The sequence below is a fragment of the Pogoniulus pusillus genome, chromosome 3, assembly GCF_015220805.1.
Source record: "Pogoniulus pusillus isolate bPogPus1 chromosome 3, bPogPus1.pri, whole genome shotgun sequence".
Classification (NCBI taxonomy): Eukaryota; Metazoa; Chordata; class Aves; order Piciformes; family Lybiidae; genus Pogoniulus; species Pogoniulus pusillus.
Genome location: NC_087266.1, coordinates 19502174 through 19521629, shown reverse-complemented (window position 1 = coordinate 19521629; position 19456 = coordinate 19502174). Strand labels below are relative to the sequence as shown.

General features: G+C 38.8%; 1 protein-coding gene across 4 annotated transcripts in view; it reads right to left on the bottom strand.

Annotated features, from left to right (window-relative positions):
* Positions 1-19456, bottom strand: part of IFT88 (intraflagellar transport 88) — a 52778-nt gene that overhangs the window by 18778 nt on the left and 14544 nt on the right. For all 4 annotated transcript variants that reach the window (XM_064171654.1, XM_064171623.1, XM_064171634.1 and 1 more), the window contains exons 15-22: positions 16623-16722; positions 9654-9740; positions 8858-9044; positions 8168-8276; positions 6271-6421; positions 4005-4120; positions 2883-2935; positions 1647-1712 (exon numbers count right to left, since the gene is read on the bottom strand). In XM_064171654.1, the coding sequence (XP_064027724.1) occupies positions 1647-1712; positions 2883-2935; positions 4005-4120; positions 6271-6421; positions 8168-8276; positions 8858-9044; positions 9654-9740; positions 16623-16722 (869 nt within the window). The remainder of the gene's footprint in view (positions 1-1646; positions 1713-2882; positions 2936-4004; positions 4121-6270; positions 6422-8167; positions 8277-8857; positions 9045-9653; positions 9741-16622; positions 16723-19456) is intronic.

Here is a 19456-nt window from a genome sequence, read left to right as displayed (position 1 = left end):
TGCAGAGATGAGCCAGATCCCCTTCAGGTAGTAGCTGCCAAGAGGAAAGCATCAGGTGGTAGTGATGACATGAAGGGTAGAGATAGGTTGATAGCTACAGAAGTGCCTGAGCATAGACAGGTAAGATCTGACCCCAGGACTGAAGTACAGACTGAGAAAAGAGTTCCCAAAACTTAGGGTAAGGGAAAATCCATCAGTAAGTCAGCTTCAATATAAACACAACTGAAATTGCCTCTACACTAATGCAAGGAGCATGAGGAACAGAGAGAACTGCACATATGTGCAAGCCTACAGGGTTATGATGTCATTAGCGTCACTGAGACATGGTGGGATGCATCCCACAACTGGAGCTTGCGGGTAGATGGTTAGATGGTTATAGACTCTTCAGGAGGGACAGGCAGGGGAGAAGGGGAGGGAGTGTTGCCCTCTACATCAGTGATAAACCAGAGTCCATGGAGATGTGCAATGCAAGAACAGAGCTTACAGGTAAAGGTTAAAGAGAAGGCAGGAGAAGGTGACATTGTAGTAGGAGTCTGCTACAGACTTCCTGATCAGGAATGCAAAGCAGATGAGGCCCTTTACAAACAAATAGGAGAAGCTTCATGATCACAGGCACTGGTTCTCATGGGGGACTTCAACCACCCTGACATCTGCTGAAAGGACAACACAGCAGAGCACCAGCAACCTAAGAGGTTCCTGGAATGCACTGATGATAACTTCCTTCTCCAAGTAGTAGAGGAACCCTCAAGAAAAGGTGCTATGCTGGAGCTAGTGCTCACCAACAAGGAGGGGCTGGTGCAGTGTGCACATGAAGCACAGACAGACAACCATGTCCTGGGCTTCATCAAGAGATGGCCAGCAGGGCAAAGGCAATTCTCTGCCTTTACTCTGCTCTTGTCAGACCCCACCTAAAGTACTGTGTGCAGTTCTGGAGCCCCCAACACAAGAAGGACATTGAACTGCTAGAGTGAGTCCAGAGGAGGGCCATGAAGATGATCAAAGGGTGGAACACCTCTGCTATGAGGACAGGCTATAAGAGCTGGGGCTCTTCAGCCTGCAGAAGAGAAGGCTTCAAGGAGACCTTATAGTGGATTTCCAGTATCTGAAAAGAACCTACAGGAAGGCTGGGAAGAGACTATTTACAAGGTCTTGTAAAGACAGGATGAGGGGTAATAGGTTTAAACTAGAAGAGGGGAGATTCAAACTAGAAGTTTGTGAGAGTGATGAGACAACGGAACAGGTTGCCCAGGGAGGTTGTGGCTGCTCCCTCCCTGGAGATGTTCAAGGCCAGGCTGGATGAGGCCTTGAGTGACCTGTTCTAGTGAGAAGTGTCCCTGCCTATGGCAGGGGTTTGGAACTGGATGATCTTTGAGGTCCCTTCCAACCTAAACCATTCTATGATTCTAAAAAGAAAATTAACCAAGTAGTTTACTTTTATCTCTGCTCTTCAACGTTACCCTAGTATTTCTTAACTCACATTGTGGTGTTGCCACTGAAAATGTGCAGCACTAGCATGAAAAAAAAAATGTTAGTTCATGAAAATATTTTTCATATGAAAAAATACTTACAGCATACCATTACTAACACACATAATAAGTGTAACAAAGCATCTTTTGCTAGTTGTACCACTCAATGAAACAACTTACATTCAACATTCTCTGGGAATTTTCTGTGAATGACTTTGTACTTCTCTAGAGCTTTCTGGTAGTTACCTGCAAACAAAAAAATGCCTCTTATTCACATATCCAAACATTAAAAAGAATATCAGATGGAAAACTGATACAGTTTAACACTCTATCTTTCTAGTTTGAGTACATTATTTAATGTTATTTAACATTATAAGATCCAAATTTGATTAAAGTATGGTTCTTTAATTGCTGATAGTAAAAATTAAAAGCAGTTGAAAACAGTGCAGATTACTCTATCAATGATAGAATTAACAAAGATGAGTTTCCTATTTTTGCCTTGCCTGTAAGACCCCACTGTTCTATGACACTCCCACTAGACAAGCTGTATCAAGTAGAGCAGTGGTGTACCTGAGGCTGCAAGTGTACAGATTGGCCAAATGGAAACATGTAACGGCTGAGCTCTGCCTGTCCTTCCTTCCAGGAGAGTGCAAATCGTGTCCCTCCTTTGTTCAGATCTGGTAGTCATTATTCTTTAAGCCTTTTGACTTCAATTTTGGCTCAGATGGATTATTACAGAAAGGACTAATAGGCTTTTTGAATCTAAAATCTCATATCCATGAAATATTTGACCAAAAATCTGCTGAGATGTCACTATTTTCATTTTCCTAGCACGAGGAAAAATTGACATGCTCTATGTTAACACAATAAGCTGGGAATTTTGCCAATGAGTCATAAATGGTTTAAAACCAACCAAAACCCATTGTAACTGTTAATTCACTGATTTCTCAGGCCCTATTCCTTTTCTCATTGGGGTATTAAATAACTGAGCAGAATGAGAAAATGAAGTTACTTATCATGGAAAAGTTCTAAAGAAGCACAAAGGAGAGAGACAAAGTGGAACAGGAAGAAAGAAGAGTATAATTTACATCAAGTGTCCTGAATATATTTTAGGTGATTAAAAAACCCAGAAAGACTCATCTCTTAATTTTGATTAATGGCTTATCCCAGTCAGAAAATATTTGTGTAATGCAAATACTATTTTAACATTGAGAAATTACACCTGATGTCAAAAAGGAGTAAGAATTAAGCAACTTACAACCATTGCCCTTTGTCCTGTCACTACAGGCTCTGTGAAAAGTCTCTGTCCATCTTAGAATCCCCTTTCATATGCTCTCCAGATTGGACAAGCACAACTAATTAGAAAAAAAAATGTGACAGACTGCCAAACAATTGCAACAAAGTTACAGAACTTACCACTTCTCCTGTAGCAACTGGCAACCATCAACTGCCACTTCACTTGAGTCGGTCTGCGTATAAATAAAACAAAATTATGCACACTGCCCAACAATGAAAAAACAAAATAATTTGCATGGCATTAGCGAAGATCTACTATTAAATGCTCATAATTTTTTTCATCTACCATGTTGCCTTCCTAGGAAGAATTAAGCCTGCACAGTTCACACAAAGTTTACCCTCAGTTTAGGCTTTCAGGCTTCAAAGTCACTCATTTGTAGTCCTATGTTGGAGGGTAGGAGGAGTCACAGTATCACAGTATCATCAGGGTTGGAAGAGACCTCACAGATCATCAAGTCCAACCCTTTACCACAGAGCTCAAGGCTAGACTATGGCACCAAGTGCCACGTCCAACCTTGCCTTGAACTGCCCCAGGGATGGCGACTCCCTTGCCCCAGTGGTGGAAACATAGCCCCACCATCTGGACTGGTCATGGACTGATCCAGATTGTACTGATACAGAGTGGAGCTCCAGAGCATTTGCAGTGAGCAGTCTTCTGTGTACTGCAAAATGATCTCACTTTGAGTGAGAATGGACAGTGACTAACATATGATGTCTATTGTTTGATGTTTATTGCTGCTGGGCATGATGCAGATGGTATAGAATAAGGGGTAGAGAATGTCATGGACTGAGTCAAATCTGCTGCTTACTCATACCATGCTGCAGTCATGCCAGCTTCAAAAAGTGTAAGTGCTAACTAGGGCAAAGTATTAGGGGGTTTGAAGTTCAGATCACAACATGGGAGCCTTCCTGTTCCAGCTGCTGGTTCTGGGTTCTTGGTGTTGGCTTTTTTCTGCAGGCATGGTGGCAGAATGGGTGGGAGTTGGGTAGCTGCTGTTTTGTTTTCTGTTTTATACTGTTTATTTTTTTCTGTAGTTCTCTGTGCTTCATCTGCAAATGGGCTAAGCTAAGGTAATCATGCACTGTATTATTAGAAAAATTAGATTATTAGCTAAAACAATTACACATTGTGATGATGAGATCCTGTGTTACATGGAACTCTGTTTAATAGTAGCAGATAGATATAATTACGGGTATCTAATCACAAAATACTTGAGGAGTCATAAAATAATCATTACTTACAGGATAAGTGCTGCTCTTTCAAAGTACTCAATGGCTTTTTCACAAAACTGGGTGTCAATGTAATAGGCTCCAAGCCATTCAATGACCTCAATGTTTGACGGGAAATACCGGTACGACTGACAAAATAGGAAAGGTGAAAGAAACACAATTTTAGTGATAAACAACATCTTTATGTTCCTTCTGGAATATCTTACTCAAGCATTTAATTCTCCAGATGCCAAAAACGTGTATTATATGAATGGAAGTAGTGTGCTACACCAAGTAATCATGAAAAAGAAAGGCATACTAAGTTTTCTAATTATAGAATGCTTTTTAGAACTTACCTGAGATGAGTCTGTCATATTTTCCATCTAGCTTTACTTGAAGTATTACTTTAAATGGTTTGCAACAGCAAAAATAGTCACATCAGTAAGCAACCTAAAACACTCAACAATGTTTGATGGTTTGGGTGTTCCCTGCCCCCTCACACTTTAGAAATCACCCAGACTAGACTCAGCCAGCCCTGGAAATAAGAATGAAGCTTATATTTACAGCTAGCACAATATACAAGCAGATATTTACAGTATATACAGTTATAGACAGAAATAGACAAAATAAAATGTAATACAGAAACACAACTCCCCTCCCAGAAACCTGAGTCCTCAGGAGGGGCTCTCAACCACCCCTTCACCTTCCCCCTACCCTTCTCAACCTTACCCCAGTCCCAAGGAAGAACAGAGGTTTGGCCAGGAGGTTAGGAAGCAAAGTGGATTAGTCCCAAAAATGGAGGGTGAGGTTAGAGAGTAAGATGTAGCTCATCCAGCAGCCCAAGCGAGAGTGGAGTGCCAAGTGTCCTATCTATGTTTGCTTTTATTTTATACATCTCAGCAAGCCTATGAGTGAAGTAGACATCACTCTTGTTTTTATTTCACAGCCTATGATCTAGTCCTTCTCACCAAAACACTCCAGCCTGCTTCAGACTAGCACACAATGCTAACTAACACATGTACAATTCCACACTCAAATCGGTCTGCTGGAAAGCTCACCTAAAAGCATTCTTTTCTATGATATACATACATAAACATACATAGAAAACTGTTGGATATAGTAATGTTAAATGTAGTGATTTTATAGAATTGTCTGACTGTGGTACAGCTATTGGAATTTTAAATACTGGAACATAAGCCACGGACAGGCGAGAGTGCACCAGCTCAGTAAGTGCTGAATAGAGATAAAGTGGAAGGTTGGAATGACCTTACAGAATGGTGTAACAAATATAAACAAATGTAAGCCTGGAGCCTGTGGTTTTCTCCAATCTCTGCTTAGACACAACAAATGTGTTGTTGAGAGAATATGGAGAATGTCTATGCTAATTGGTGTGTAATCCTAACGTCCTAACACAAGTGTATGTAACCAGTTAGAGTCTAACATGATTTGTACTTCTGTTATGTAGCTTTCTGATAGAAGGTATATAAGCTCATACTTGGGGTGCAATAAACAGAACTTGGAACTTGCTTATGTTAAACCTTCTCCCCATCTTTTCTGATCCCCATGGTATTGAGGCCTGTGGCATAAAACTATCAATTTTGGTTTTTCAGAAATTGCCACTGAAACAGGCAGAAAAATTATTGTCAAGCACAATTCCATTAGTACTCAGATTGCAACACAGCCTTTGGTCATTCTCACTTTACACAGAGAAAAGGATTGCAGCAAAACAACTTCCTGTCTTATTCCTGTTTCTAAACCAGATGAATATAAAGTACAGTAGTACTATAGCTGGTTTGAGACAGGAGAGGATGCCTACCTTTATGCAGCTGCGTAGACATAATGTAGCTGCAGCATTGAAATATATGTATAAACTTACATGCATAAATGCAAGTACACTACACAAACCTATGTAACCACTACAAAAATACAGCTTCAAATCAATGCAGTCTACATGTTACACCCCTTTAAAATTAAATTTAATATATACATCATCTTTTCTTTCACCTCAGCTTATATTCAAAATTAAATTGTTAAAGGTCAATATAAAAAAACCCAATCATATGAAAAATCAAAGCCTGGGGCCAAATATCATGTGGAAAGAAGCTATATGCTTCCTTAAGATCTAACCACAAAAATCAGGTGTTTTAAAAGGCTTTTTTCCTCCCCCCTCCTTTTTTTTTTTTGGATGACATTTAAAACACCTTCATTTAATCAACTGCTAATTCACTATAGGAACCCATAGCAAAAGTTTCATTAATTATGACAAAGTGCATTAGAAAAAGAAATAAAGATCAAGTACCTCATAGTAATAATGAAAAGCCTGGGATTTGTCACCTTCATTATCATATAATTTCCCCAGCTTTGAAAGTATATGTGGGTCAGTTGGTACTACACTGATCAACTGCAGGAGCCACTCTATTGCTTGATTGGGATCTTCCAAGATCTCATATCTGAGTTTTCATCAGTCAAGGACTGGTGCTGATGATATTTTGATTTCCTCAAAATCCCTACAACTTTAGAATCAATCCATGTGCTGGATACATATGTCCAGTCACTGTGGAGTGGAGATAAGCTGGCCTTTTTGTTTTCTAAACTCAAATGTCATAATTTCCTTGGCATCAGAAAGTATTTTTGTTACACTGAAGAGAGAAATTTTCAGAGGCTCTGGCTGCTCTTTCACCTTAAAAACACTATGGACTCAACAGAAACCTGGGCTTGGCATTCCTCTCTAATTGTAAATGACTTGCTCATTTACAAGAATCATAGAATTCACCAGGTTGGAAGTGACCTTCAAGATCATCCAGTCCAACTTATCACCCAACCCTATTCAATCAACTAGACCATGGCTCTAAGTGCTTCATCCAGTCTTTTCTTGAACATTTCTAGGGACAGCGACTCCACCACCTCTCTGGGCAGCCCATTCCAATGCCAATCACTCTCTCTGGGAAGAACTTCCTCCTAACATCCAGCCTATACCTCCCCGGGCACAACTTGAGACTGTGTCCCCTTGCTCTGTTGCTGGCTGCCTGGCAGAAGAGACTGACCGAATGAAGTGTAAGAAGCAGACAATTTACTTGCTGCCTTTACAACTTGGCTAGTTTTATGTAATGTATCTTTTTGTCCTGAATTAAGTGATTTGGTAGAACTGCCATCCCTGAAAGCAGATGTTTGCTGCAGCAAGATTTTCTGTTGTATGCCTAGGAAGCACAGCACAGACAGCTTACAAATCAGGCTCAGACAAGAGAAGCAGTTTTAGCTATAATTAGGCCTGCATTGTGTTCTCTCATCCTCAGACACTCCTGAGAGGCACAACAGCTCAGATGTCTGCAGAAAAGTGATCTGCAACTACTGCCCAGCACGTTATTTTCAGTTTCTCACTTTCCCCTCATGGAAAAAGCTTGCAAGTATTGGTGGAAAGTAGATTTACACTGCAGTGGAGCAGAGAAATCCTTCCCCAGATGGGAACTGGGAGTTGTAGGGCAATTTATGCTACTGTATAGGAGCTATGCAAGGACCAGAGATCACAGTATTTCTGTGAAGGTTATTCACTTTACTGACTACAATATATGTTTATTACCTTCACTATTCTTAAAAGTATACTATAGCAACTGGAATGTGTTCTGCCTTGAGGAGGGTTTTATTATGGTTTGCACACCTTCTGAGGCATTGCTAAAGACATTCATAGTGTAGAATATCCCTGGTGATGTACCAAGCTGACCCATCTTTTCTCCTCAGCTTTTCCATTCGTCAAGCTTTTGCAGTGCTAGGGGGACAATTATTTCCTTACATAAACACTAGCTAAACTGAAAATAGCTTCCAGAAGAGAACTTCACTCTCATTAACTATTTTTTTTCTTAAAGTTTTACTTAGTTGTGCTTAAATATATTACTTTAATAACAAGATCAGCAGGATTTCAAGCATTCCAGGACAAAACTGAATACTGAGTGTAAATGTCTCCCCTGCAGTGTGAATGGTCTTAATGTATCTCTTCACTTGCTTCACTGGAAATGTCCAAGAAAATTGTTAAGTTCTGTTCTCTTTTCCATGAACATCAGAGTGACTCTATACATAATCATCCCAATTATAACGGCCGCTGCAGTAACTTCAAAGTCATTGAGTCATGACTGAAACACATACTTAATATTAAATTATCTTACTAACAACACCATCCCTTATCACAACCCAGAAAAAGATACATTTGTGCTATCTGGTGAATAACTTGGGCACTATCTCGAAGGATTGCATGGAGTTTCTGAAAACAATCCAAAGCTTCATCTATTCTGTTTAACTTCTTGTATGTTAAACCTGAAAAAAAAAAGTTACAGTATTAATGTGATGAGAAAAAGAATACTTCAGCATACTGACAGAATAATCAAGAAAAATTAAATAGGAACATGGTACTCAGAGGCCTTGACACTGACAGACTATTTGTGAGAGCCATGCTTCTAATTCTTACCAGTGAGCATGACTTAACCAAAATGATAAACACAAGGAACATGAACCTAATCAAAGGCCAAGAACATAACATAATCTCACATTTTGAACAAGGTGGATGAGGGAAAGAGAGAGCTCTTAGACAGTAATTACTCTGATGGTTTAATAATGTTAAAGCTGGTACTTTTTAGTAGCTAGTAGAAGTTTTTAACTTCAAAGTGACCTACCTCATCATCTGCAATTACTAGTTAATGCTGTTAAGTTTGGCTGATTGGTTTGTTTTCAGAACAGATAGGAAGTACAAATTAATACCTTATTATAACATCAATTACTGAATAAAGTGGTAGTAATTAGTATATCTTTCAATACAATACAATTTGAAAGCCACATTCTCAGAAACACTGGTATTGCTTTTAGGCAAAACCTAGATCACAAAAGCACCCTTCGCTTACCAAGATTATAAAGTGCTTCAGTGCATGAGGAATCGTTCCTTAGAGCTTCCTTATAAAACTCAGCTGCTTTTTCATAGTCTCCATTTGCAAAAACAGTATTTCCTTTGTTAGTTAGAGCTGCTGGATTGTACCTATCAGAATTTACAGCTAAGTCTGCATAGTTGGTTGCTTGTGCCAATTCATTCTCCTACACGAACAAAACAAACATCGTATTAGTCATTTGTCAGCTAATTTTCCTGCAGCTGTGGCTTCTTAAAGTCAGAACAGTGAAATTCCAAGAGATTGAGGATGAAGAAAAATAATACAATCTTCAGCCCCAAAAATTCTCTTTCAGAGAATTTAACACTTTAGACATGTTTTGCCATTTTGTTTCATGCAGTCTCAAAGTTTCCTGTGCTGTATTATTTCTTTAAAAAACAAAAATAAATCCCCATACCAAACAAGCTTCATAAACAAACCCATCCACCTAGACTACATACTTCATTTGTTCCTGAAGTTCAGCCAGGGTCTTCAGGACCTGAGTTTTAAATGCAGCTGCTTAGCTTCTGCACAGATCACGCTGCAAGGATACTTTCATGGCTTAGGGCTCAATTTCACTTCCTCTCAGCAACAGGATACAAAAGGCATGCTCCCAACTTCAACTGCAGCCAAGAATGAGTGTTCCAAGACAACTCCTCTAATATGCAGCTTCTTGTTGTTTACAGAGATTTTTCAAAAACACACAAAAATTGCTGCAAGGATACAAGTTTGCTAAATAAACTAATTCTTAACTGGCTTAGGTGAAGCAAACACTTACCAAATAATAGAGGAAGGAAAGGTTTGTTGCAGCTGCACTCTTTACTCTGCTATCCCTCTTTTCAAACATCTTTAAGGTCTCCAGTGCCTAGAAGTAATTTAAAAACAACTTACTTTCCACTTACTTTGACATTCAGAAAGCATTGATAAACTTGACAGTTAAAATCAGCTAAAATTATTAACTTGTATGCTCACTATAAGATAATTACTGGAGCTTGTAACAGACACTTGTAGCATGTACACATAGAAGTTTATCTCTATTGTACATATACCACTCTTGGTCACAAGATTCCAATACTATTTATCACTCCTTCAAAATTTAGATTAAATATGCCTACACAATTATCTGATAATCCTAGGCAAATTAACAATAGTTGTTTTTAATCTAGTCAACTAATTTAAATTCTCATCCCTGTTTTTCTAGTTCTTTAAGTGAACACAAAAGGATTTACAAGAAAACTCTTGTTAAAAATATCTAAAAAAATCTAAATACAAAAAAAAATATGCAACACAGTGTTGGATTGGATTTGATTTCAACTTGCAATTGTTTTGTGCAGTTAAGACTCACACACTCACATCATATATCTGGTTGGAAGAGATCTCAAAGATCATCTAGTCCAAATTTTGATCCAGTACTGAAGGGTCAACACTAAACCATGTCCCTAAGTGCCAGGTCCATATGCCGTTTCAACTTCTCCAAGGATGGTGACCCCACCACTTCTCTGGGCAGACAATTCCAGTATTTGAAAGACAATGAAGAAGACACCACCTGTCTATGTTTAGGAAGTACTCAAAGGTGAAGACTGAAGCCAAAGAAACAAACAAAAACCCTCCCACAACTTCTACATTAAAACTAAATTTCATGCGTTTCAAAATAAAGACTTTATTGACAAAAAGTAATCAATGTACAGCTAATAACCTATCAAAGAAACTGAAATAAAAGGCAGATTTTTTTCCACTATGTGGTAATAATTTAGTCTACAGTTACAAATGATAAGAAAATGTCTTCTTTACACTAAATATTTATATTAACTACACAAACTGTTACAGAGTATGAGTCAGCCAAGTTCTATCACCTCTTACAACACAGATGTGGCAATCCCAATTTAGCCATAAACACATGAATTCAAAAGTTTCCTTCTTTCTTTACATAAAAGCTATAAGCTGTTGTTTACATAAAGTGAACATTTGATACCGTATGTGGAATGCCAAAGCAAACATAAAGGACACAAGTTTTAACTGACTGTCATATATAGTGTTTTTACAATTACTTTACCAAAAAAACCCATGTCTGTGCTAATGACCTGTAAAATGACAAAATAGATACAGCCAGATATAGTTCATTGATTTAGTCAACTATTTTCCACACAAGAACCATGAACTACTAGAGCCCATACTAGTGTCCTAATAACAGAAGTTATTTAAAGAAGTACACCAATTTGAATCAAAGAGCATTTAGAATCACGGAATGGTTTGGGTTGGAGGGCACCTGCAAGGGTCATCTAGTCCAACCCACCTCCTCATGCAGTCAGCAGGGGCCCTGCTGAGCCTCACTTTGAGTATCTCCGGGGATGGAGCACCAATCACCTCCTTGGGAAACCTGTTGCAGTGTTTCACCATTCCCACAGTAAAGATCCTATTCCTAATATCCAACCTAAATTTGCTCTCCTCCAGCTTGAACCCATTGCCCCTTGTACTATCACCATGGGCCTTTATAAACAGTCCTGCTCCATCCTTCTCGTAGGTTCCCTTCAGGTACTAGAAGGCCACTGTTAGGTCTCCCTTCAAAAAAGCCTCCTTTAAAAAATCAGGCTCTAGATTTTAGTGGTCTCTGAAATATAAGGCTCCAACCATGGCAATATTAAACTTTTTTACATATTTGTGACATTCTTTGAAAAGGGAATGGTCCCAAAGTGTTGCACTACTCAATCAAGAAGAACACCTCAAAAGTTAGTCTCAAGATTTTAGTGCTCTCTGAAATATAAAACTCCCACTATGATAATTTTAAACTTATACACATAGTTGTGACTTTCTCTGAAAAGGTAAATGGTCCCAAATATTTACAGATGTAACACTACTATATTTGAGGTGTTCTACTCTTACACAGAGTTACTTCTAGTGAATGTAGAGCTATATAGTTTGAAGTCACTTTATGAAAAGCAATTTCCCATTGTAGCTGATTTGCTTACCTTTACTTTTACTACAAAGTGGCACTTTTGATGATAAAAGATTAGAGTGGAAGTAGTCTCTTTTTCACATATAATGGAAAGTTACTAAGATTCTGAACTCTATTCACTTATTGGTAAATTGTTTCAGCAATTATGAGCCCTAGGACCAAAATCCATATCAATCCTTTTGTCCTCTCAAAGTAGAAATGCTCTCACTGTATCATCAGCTAAAGTTATGTATTTCTAAATAGCTTCTTTTTAATCCAAACAATAACAATTACTTAGATTACATTATCACAGTATCACGGTATCATCAAGGTTGGAAGAAACCTCACAGATCATCAAGTCCAACCCTTTACCACAGAGCTCAAGGCTAGACCATGGCACCAAGTGCCACGTCCAATCTTGCCTTGAACAGCTCCAGGGATGGCGACTCCACCACCTCCCATTCCAGTATCCAATGACTCTCTCAGTGAAGAACTTTCTCCTCACCTCGAGCCTAAATTTCCCCTGGTGTAGCTTGAGGCTGTGTCCTCTCGTTCTGGCACTGGCCACCTGAGAGAAGAGAGCAACCTCCTCCTGGCCACAACCACCCCTCAGGTAGTTGTAGACAGCAATAAGGTCACCCCTGAGCCTCCTCCTCTCCATTGTTTTCAACAATGAAAACACTGAGTGTCCAAAATATTCTTTGTGACATGTCTCCAATATATGTAAATTATTTGCTTATAGAAGTTAAACTTGAAAGTAGCTTGTCTTACTCAAGTAGAATCTGCCAGAGATGTGAAGGAGCTGCATGGGTAACCTGCAGAACTTTGTTTTTAAATTAAGAAAACATTCTGAATACCAAATACACAAAACCCCTTGCTAATAAAATATCATCTTGGCATATTATGCTCATTTTCATCATGCTTTTATCGTTGCTGCTAGGACTGTTTGACAGTAACACACTCATGATGATGAGCATATAGTTAAGCCCATTATAGTTACAGTAGAAATCTATTACAGCTCCTTTTTTCAAAACACAATAAAGCCTTCAAACTGAGTATTTTTAAAAGTTTCCATTCTTGTTCACAGTATCACAGTATCACCAAGGTTGGAAGAGACCTCACAGATCATCAAGTCCAACCCTTTACCACAGTGCCCAAGGTTAGACCATGGCACCAAGTGCCACATCCAACCTTGCCTTGAACTGCCCCAGGGACGACGACTCCACCACCCCCCCAGGCAGCCCATTCCAGTGCCCAATGACTCTCTCAGTGAAGAACTTTCTCCTCACCTCGAGCCGAAATTCTTCAGCCAAAGGTGTGCTGAGCAGGTGGTGAGTTACTAAGTATATGAAAAACAGACAGGATGAGTAAGTGGCAGCTGCACTTTTATTAGGGAAAAAAATTCTCTCGATCTTCAATCACTGTTTTGCAGTCCCACCCTACTATTAAGTAGTTCCAGCACAGGCTAAAGGTCTTCCATCACATAATCAAAATAAGAAGGGAATCTTCTCCACTTACTCCTAACTTCCAACACTCTTGCCTCTCCATCCATTGGAGTACTCCACAGAAACATCATCAACAATCTCTGTATATCATTTTACCTCTGAGAACTGATTTGTTTTGTTTGTTTAATTTAATATATATACTAGGTACTGGAAATGGCAGGAAAATACCATCAAAATAGTAAATTCTTGAGATCATATCACTGTTTACCTACTTGTAACACTTTCATTCTTCAAAAGCTATCAATAAAGCTACTAGACTTGGCCAAAATTTCCAAACTCTCAAACTGCTTGCTGATCTCAGAAAGCTATTGGTCAGACCTGATGTATAAAGGATAATAACAGAATCATAGAATCAACCAGGTTGGAAGAGACCTCCAAGATCATCCACTCCAACCTATCACCCTACCCAGTCAACTAGACTAAGTGCCTCATCCAGGCTTTTCTTGAACACCTCCAGGGACGGTGACTCCACCACCTCTCTGGGCAGCCCATTCCAATGGCAAATCACTCTCTATACTTCTTCCAGCACAACCTGAGACTGTGTCCCCTTGTTTTACAGGGAAGGGGAGGAGAGGACAGAGAAGGAACCACAAGAGTTTGAATATGACAAGGAAAAGTGGGATAAGGTTAAACAAGTGAATTTGCATGCATCCCTCCAAGCTATGGGAAGGTAAAGGACCTCAGCTGTAATTTTACACTCTATAATGTATTTCTAGCCACTTATGTAAAGCCAGAGGCTGCCATATTCCATCTTTATTCAGCACTCCTACCATTGAATGTACTAAACAGACCACACTGGAAGGAAATTGAGCAAATCCTATGAGATATCTGAACTTCTTTTTGTTCAGAGGAAGCTGTTTACCAACTGCTTACATTTTGAAACAAGATGTTTTTCACCATCAAAGTTCATGTGACAGTTTTGACAAAACCCTTATATAAAAGGATTACATTTTATATTAACAAATTTTCTAATATTATAATATAACCTTATATAGTTGTGTCCCATAACCTATAAAAATTTGGTTATGTGCAAGAAAAAAAACCCCACCAAAACATTTGTCCTAAAAGAAAACAATATAAGAAACCTGCACATTCATTTTGGCAATACCAAAAAAGTTGAACGTGCTAAGTTGTGGTATATACCTACATTGGCCATTTACATGCATAGAAAAGGAAAGATCCAGTTAACAGCCTGTTGTACTTACTAATAAGAGACTGGTGATAACTTTTAACATGAAGTTCACCATAAAACTAATTGGCAGAAATCTGCATAACTAGTGACAGGATGGCCAGCTGCAGAAAGCAACCTTACTTACATAAAAGTACATAACTTCCACATAGCCAGCAGTTACTTCACACATAGATTTTAAAATACAATCATAGAATCATAGAATCACAGAATCAATCAGGGCTGGAAGGGACCACAAGGATCATCTAGTTCCAACCCACCGGCCATGGGCAGGGACACCCTACCCTATATCAGGCTGGACAGAGCCCCATCCAGCCTGGCCTTAAACACTTCCAGGGATGGGGCCTCAACCACCTCCCTGGGCAACCCATTCCAGGCTCTCACCACTCTCATGCTGAACAACTTCCTCCTCACATCCAGCCTGAACCTACCCATCTCCAGCTTTGCTCCATTCCCCCTGGTCCTGTCACTTCCTGATAGCCTAGAAAGTCCCTCCCCAGCTTTTTTGTAGGCCACCTTCAGATACCGAAAGGCCATATTAAGGTCACCTCAGAGACTCCTCCAGACTGAACAGCCCCAACTCCCTCAGTCTCTCCTCATAGCAGAGGTGCTCCAGCCCTCTGATCATCCTTGTGGCCCTTCTCTGGACATGCTCCAGCATGTCCACATCCCTCTTGCAACAGAGGCTCAAGAACTGGATGCAGTACTCCAGATGGAGTCTCACCAGAGTGGAGTAGAGGGGGAGAACCACCTCGCTCAACCTGCTGGCCACACTTCTTCTGATGCAGCCCAAGAAAAGGGAACACATAATAATATGCATGATAAAAACTGCAAAAATAACAAAGGCAGACCTATCTTCTGATCTTCTGCCAGTTAATGAATTTTAAGCAGGGAGCTATACATTTACTTGGAAGTACTGTATTTTTCCTATGACCTTCCTCATTTGCTAACATACACTGTGGCTTAGTTGAAGTAGTATCTTTTCTTTAAAGGTGATTCATCCTACCCCTCTGTTCCTGCAATGGGCCAATCTTTTACAACAGATGCATAACTGTCCAAGCTTCTGAGCAGATGCTGAATTAATTCCAGTTAATATTTCAATGAAAGGATAGGAGGGTTGACAAAAGGTCAAGGTCAGATTACAGTCTTTCAGGAAATGCTGTAGTACATATGGAACAGTAAGAATACCACAACCTAAACAATAAAGATACACATGAAATGCATATTTTGATTCTATGGTCATCCTCAAAGGAAGATTCAGCTCATACAACTGAAAATCTCTCCTCTTTAATTAGCAATGTGCTTTCTAGGTTCTGTTGACTGTACTGACTACAGTTACATTAACTGTAATGACAGCTTGGGCATCCAGTGAATTTAGGAGTCTTAAATTTTGACATGAACTTCCTTCACTGTAACTTTAATGCCACAAATTTCATTTAGAATAAAGCTCATCTCTTGTCAGTGTCATTTTACTGAGCAGCATTAATACAATAATTACATTTGCTGTGACGGTTTGGGTGTTACCTGCACCCTCCCCGTTATGGAATCATCCAGACTAGACTCATCCAGCTGGAAATTAAGGAATGAAGCTTTATATATTTAGAACTTAGCACAATACACAAGCAGGTATTTACAATATATACAGCCATATACAGAAATAAAGAAGTTAAAGGTAATACAGAAACACAACACTCCTCCCAGAGACCAGAGTCCCCAGGAGGGGCTCCCAACCATCCTTCCACCTCCTTTCCACCCCTCTACCTTATCCCAGAGTTTGCCTTATGCACAAAGTGAGTCTGGAGGATCAGCCAGGGGAGTTAGAAAGCATATTAGGGAGAAAAGTACAGGCACCAGTTGCAACAGAGAGCCACTGCAACTGTACTATCTGTTTTGTGTTCTTGTTTTTATACTTCTCAGCAAGCCTATGAGTAAAGTAGACAAAACCATTGTTTCCTTTCCACAGCCTGTAATCTAATTTCTCTCACTAAAATATTTCAGCTAGCCTCAAAGTAGCATATTTGCATAAATCAGTCTTTCTCTTCCTGAAAACTGTGCTGTGGCTAAGAAAGGTATCTTTACCAACACAGTATTAAAAAGTAGTAATGTGAAAAGTTACTATACCTGGTTAAAATCCTGCTGCCTCAGATAAGTAATGGCTTTATTTATTTCCAGGTCATTGGCTAACTCTACATAATGGGAAGCTTTTACTGCTTCAACACACCTGCAACAGGAAGCAAGCAATAAACAAAATGCATCTGTTCAAATGCCACTTTAAGTTATATATTTTTGCAGCCAACTGGCTTTCCAAAATGAGTTGTTCTTAGCTATTCTTTCTTTACAGAGGCAAAGAGCACTTTGGTTACAAACATCTGAAAAAAGATTAGATTTTATTCCCACAGTCTACTTTAATAATACTATCTCTGCTCTTATTTTTTTTTCAGTCATCTGCCTAAATACCACTTTATTTTCCATCACTTAGTGATACATGATGCAAGATATTGACCAAGATAATTTTTCAAACCACTTTCTTCGGGTATGTTCTATCAAATGTGATCTCCAGTTGCATATGCTACCAAATACATACACCAGCTCAGTGCACAAAGACAGAGACTGTAGATTGTGTCCAATTCACAGTAATAAACCTCTTTCTGGTTGTGCCCCCATTACTTTTGGCTTAGGGACTTCTGCAAAACAAGGGCACAACAGAACACAGCAGAAGGGTCATATGTTCATTCACAGGCACCATCTTCCAGGGTTTGATGTGGTGTACTTTAATATTGCCTATGGGTTGAAGCAAAGTATTTCTTGTACACATACATTGTTCTCTCAAACTGTCTTGAATTAAGCACAATAAATTACAACTTTGTGGGTTGCTTCTTTGATCTCTTCTATTTGTTTGTTTTGTGTTGGGATTTTTTTTAAGTGGTGAAATGTCCTTTTCTTCTAATAGTTGGTTAATTTGTTAAATTACATTTTTGTTGACAGACTGCCTGCTGCTACAATTGAGTCGGCACATAGGCAGTCTCTATACACAGTGCACAAATGTTTTCTATGTTGTAGGAAAAAATATATTGGAAAAAAATAGTAATTTCTGCAGAGGCATCTACAATAGAAGTAAAAAAAAAAACCCACCTTTCAACTGTTACTGCAAATTACTTTTAACCATAAAATGCAATCAGATCTACCCAATTGGTCCTTATGCAGTATGACAGAATAATGCCAGGTTATGTCACATTTTAATTAAGTTATAAAATCTGAGTATTATTTGTCCCCACTTTGTTTCTGTAAATGAAATCAATCTGATTAAAAGCACATCTAACACTTGAAGAAGATTCATAACAAAGTGTTGTATTTGGAAAACCAAGCCCAAACTGCTGGTTAAACTTCTTCACTGGGCTTGAATTCCTCAGCCTAGAACGCTGAACAGAGTAAATCTGTCCTGATAAACACTATCCCACACATCTCACTAGAATTTAATTAGCCAGGAAGAGATGATGGTGTATTGCTTCATGACAAGTACAATCATTTCCAATTTTCTTGATCAAAACTACCAATTTAAGCTAATAAATTATGAAGCAGCAACCTAGTTTTCATAAGACATACTGATTAAGTTCTGAACGGATGATAGTGATTATTAAACCATGAAACACCACCTTGTGGACTCTAGCAGACTGAATGTGTCTGCATGAGAAATAATTTCCTAATAAAGCAGTTTATGAAATAATAATCATAGGATCTGCAAAATTTGAAAATAATCCAAAGCAGAAAAAAGAAGAAAAATCAAACAACAAACTAAAGGAGATGTCCTTCTGCCATCAAATCATCAAACTTCCTTCACCTCCAAAAATGCATACCTGTTAGCAATGTTGCAGCTGCAGATACACAACATTTGCTTGTACACATTACTTTCCAATAACTTTATTAAATGTAACAAAAATAGCAAAATAAGTCCTTCCTTAAACAACTAAAACCTGCTTAAAAATGCATCTTTAAAAGTCATACAAATAAGTTTTTTACTGTCCTTATACGAAATGTGTCTATATTATTTTCTTTTAAAGAGAAAGGTATTCTGCTGTAGAAAATGCCACAAAAAGCTAAGCTGGAAATGAAAAAATAAAGTGAACACAAAAGTCAAAATGGTGAACTGTATTCAGCAGCCTACTGCTGGGTACAGTTGTGTAAATGGCTAAGAAACAGTGGATTAAATTTATAAATATTAAGTTTATACACCTTTTGTCATAGTATTCAGATCCCAGACTTTTATATAATGATTGTTTGGAGTAAATCTTCAAACTTAAAATAAAGAGCAGCAAATATTGCCTTCTATATAGCATTTGTCTATCAAGACTTTTAGAAGTTCTCAAATTTTCAAACTGAATTTTCAAATTCAACTGCAGTTAAAAAAGCTCTTTTTGTCCTAATACAGGACACTTTCAAAGGTAAAACAAACAGGTGAGTTTCAAAGATTAAAGAAAAGTTTTAAAAAGTAGACTCCAATGTTTTGTTTTGTTTTCACAGTATCACAGTAGCATCAAGGTTGGAAGAGACCTCATAGATCATCAAGTCCAACCCTTTATCACAGAGATCAAGGCTAGACCATGGCACCAAGTGCCATGTCCAATCTTGCCTTGAACAGCCCCAGGGACGGCGACTCCACCACCTCCCCGGGCAGCCCATTCCAATAGCCAGTGACTCTCAGTGAAGAACTTCCTCCTCACCTCAAGCCTAAATTTCCCCTGATGAAGCTTGAGGCTGTGTCCTCTCATTCTGGTGCTGGCCACCTGAGAGAAGAGAGCAATCTCCTCCTGGCCATGGATGCAAACTGAAGATAGCCTGGACACTATGTTTGAGACAAGCATCAAACTGTGTTTCCCAAGCTGTTTATGTTTGTGAATCTGGTTTCATAACCAGCACGGCAGACTGGTGTACAGCTTAGACAAAAAGAAAACATATTT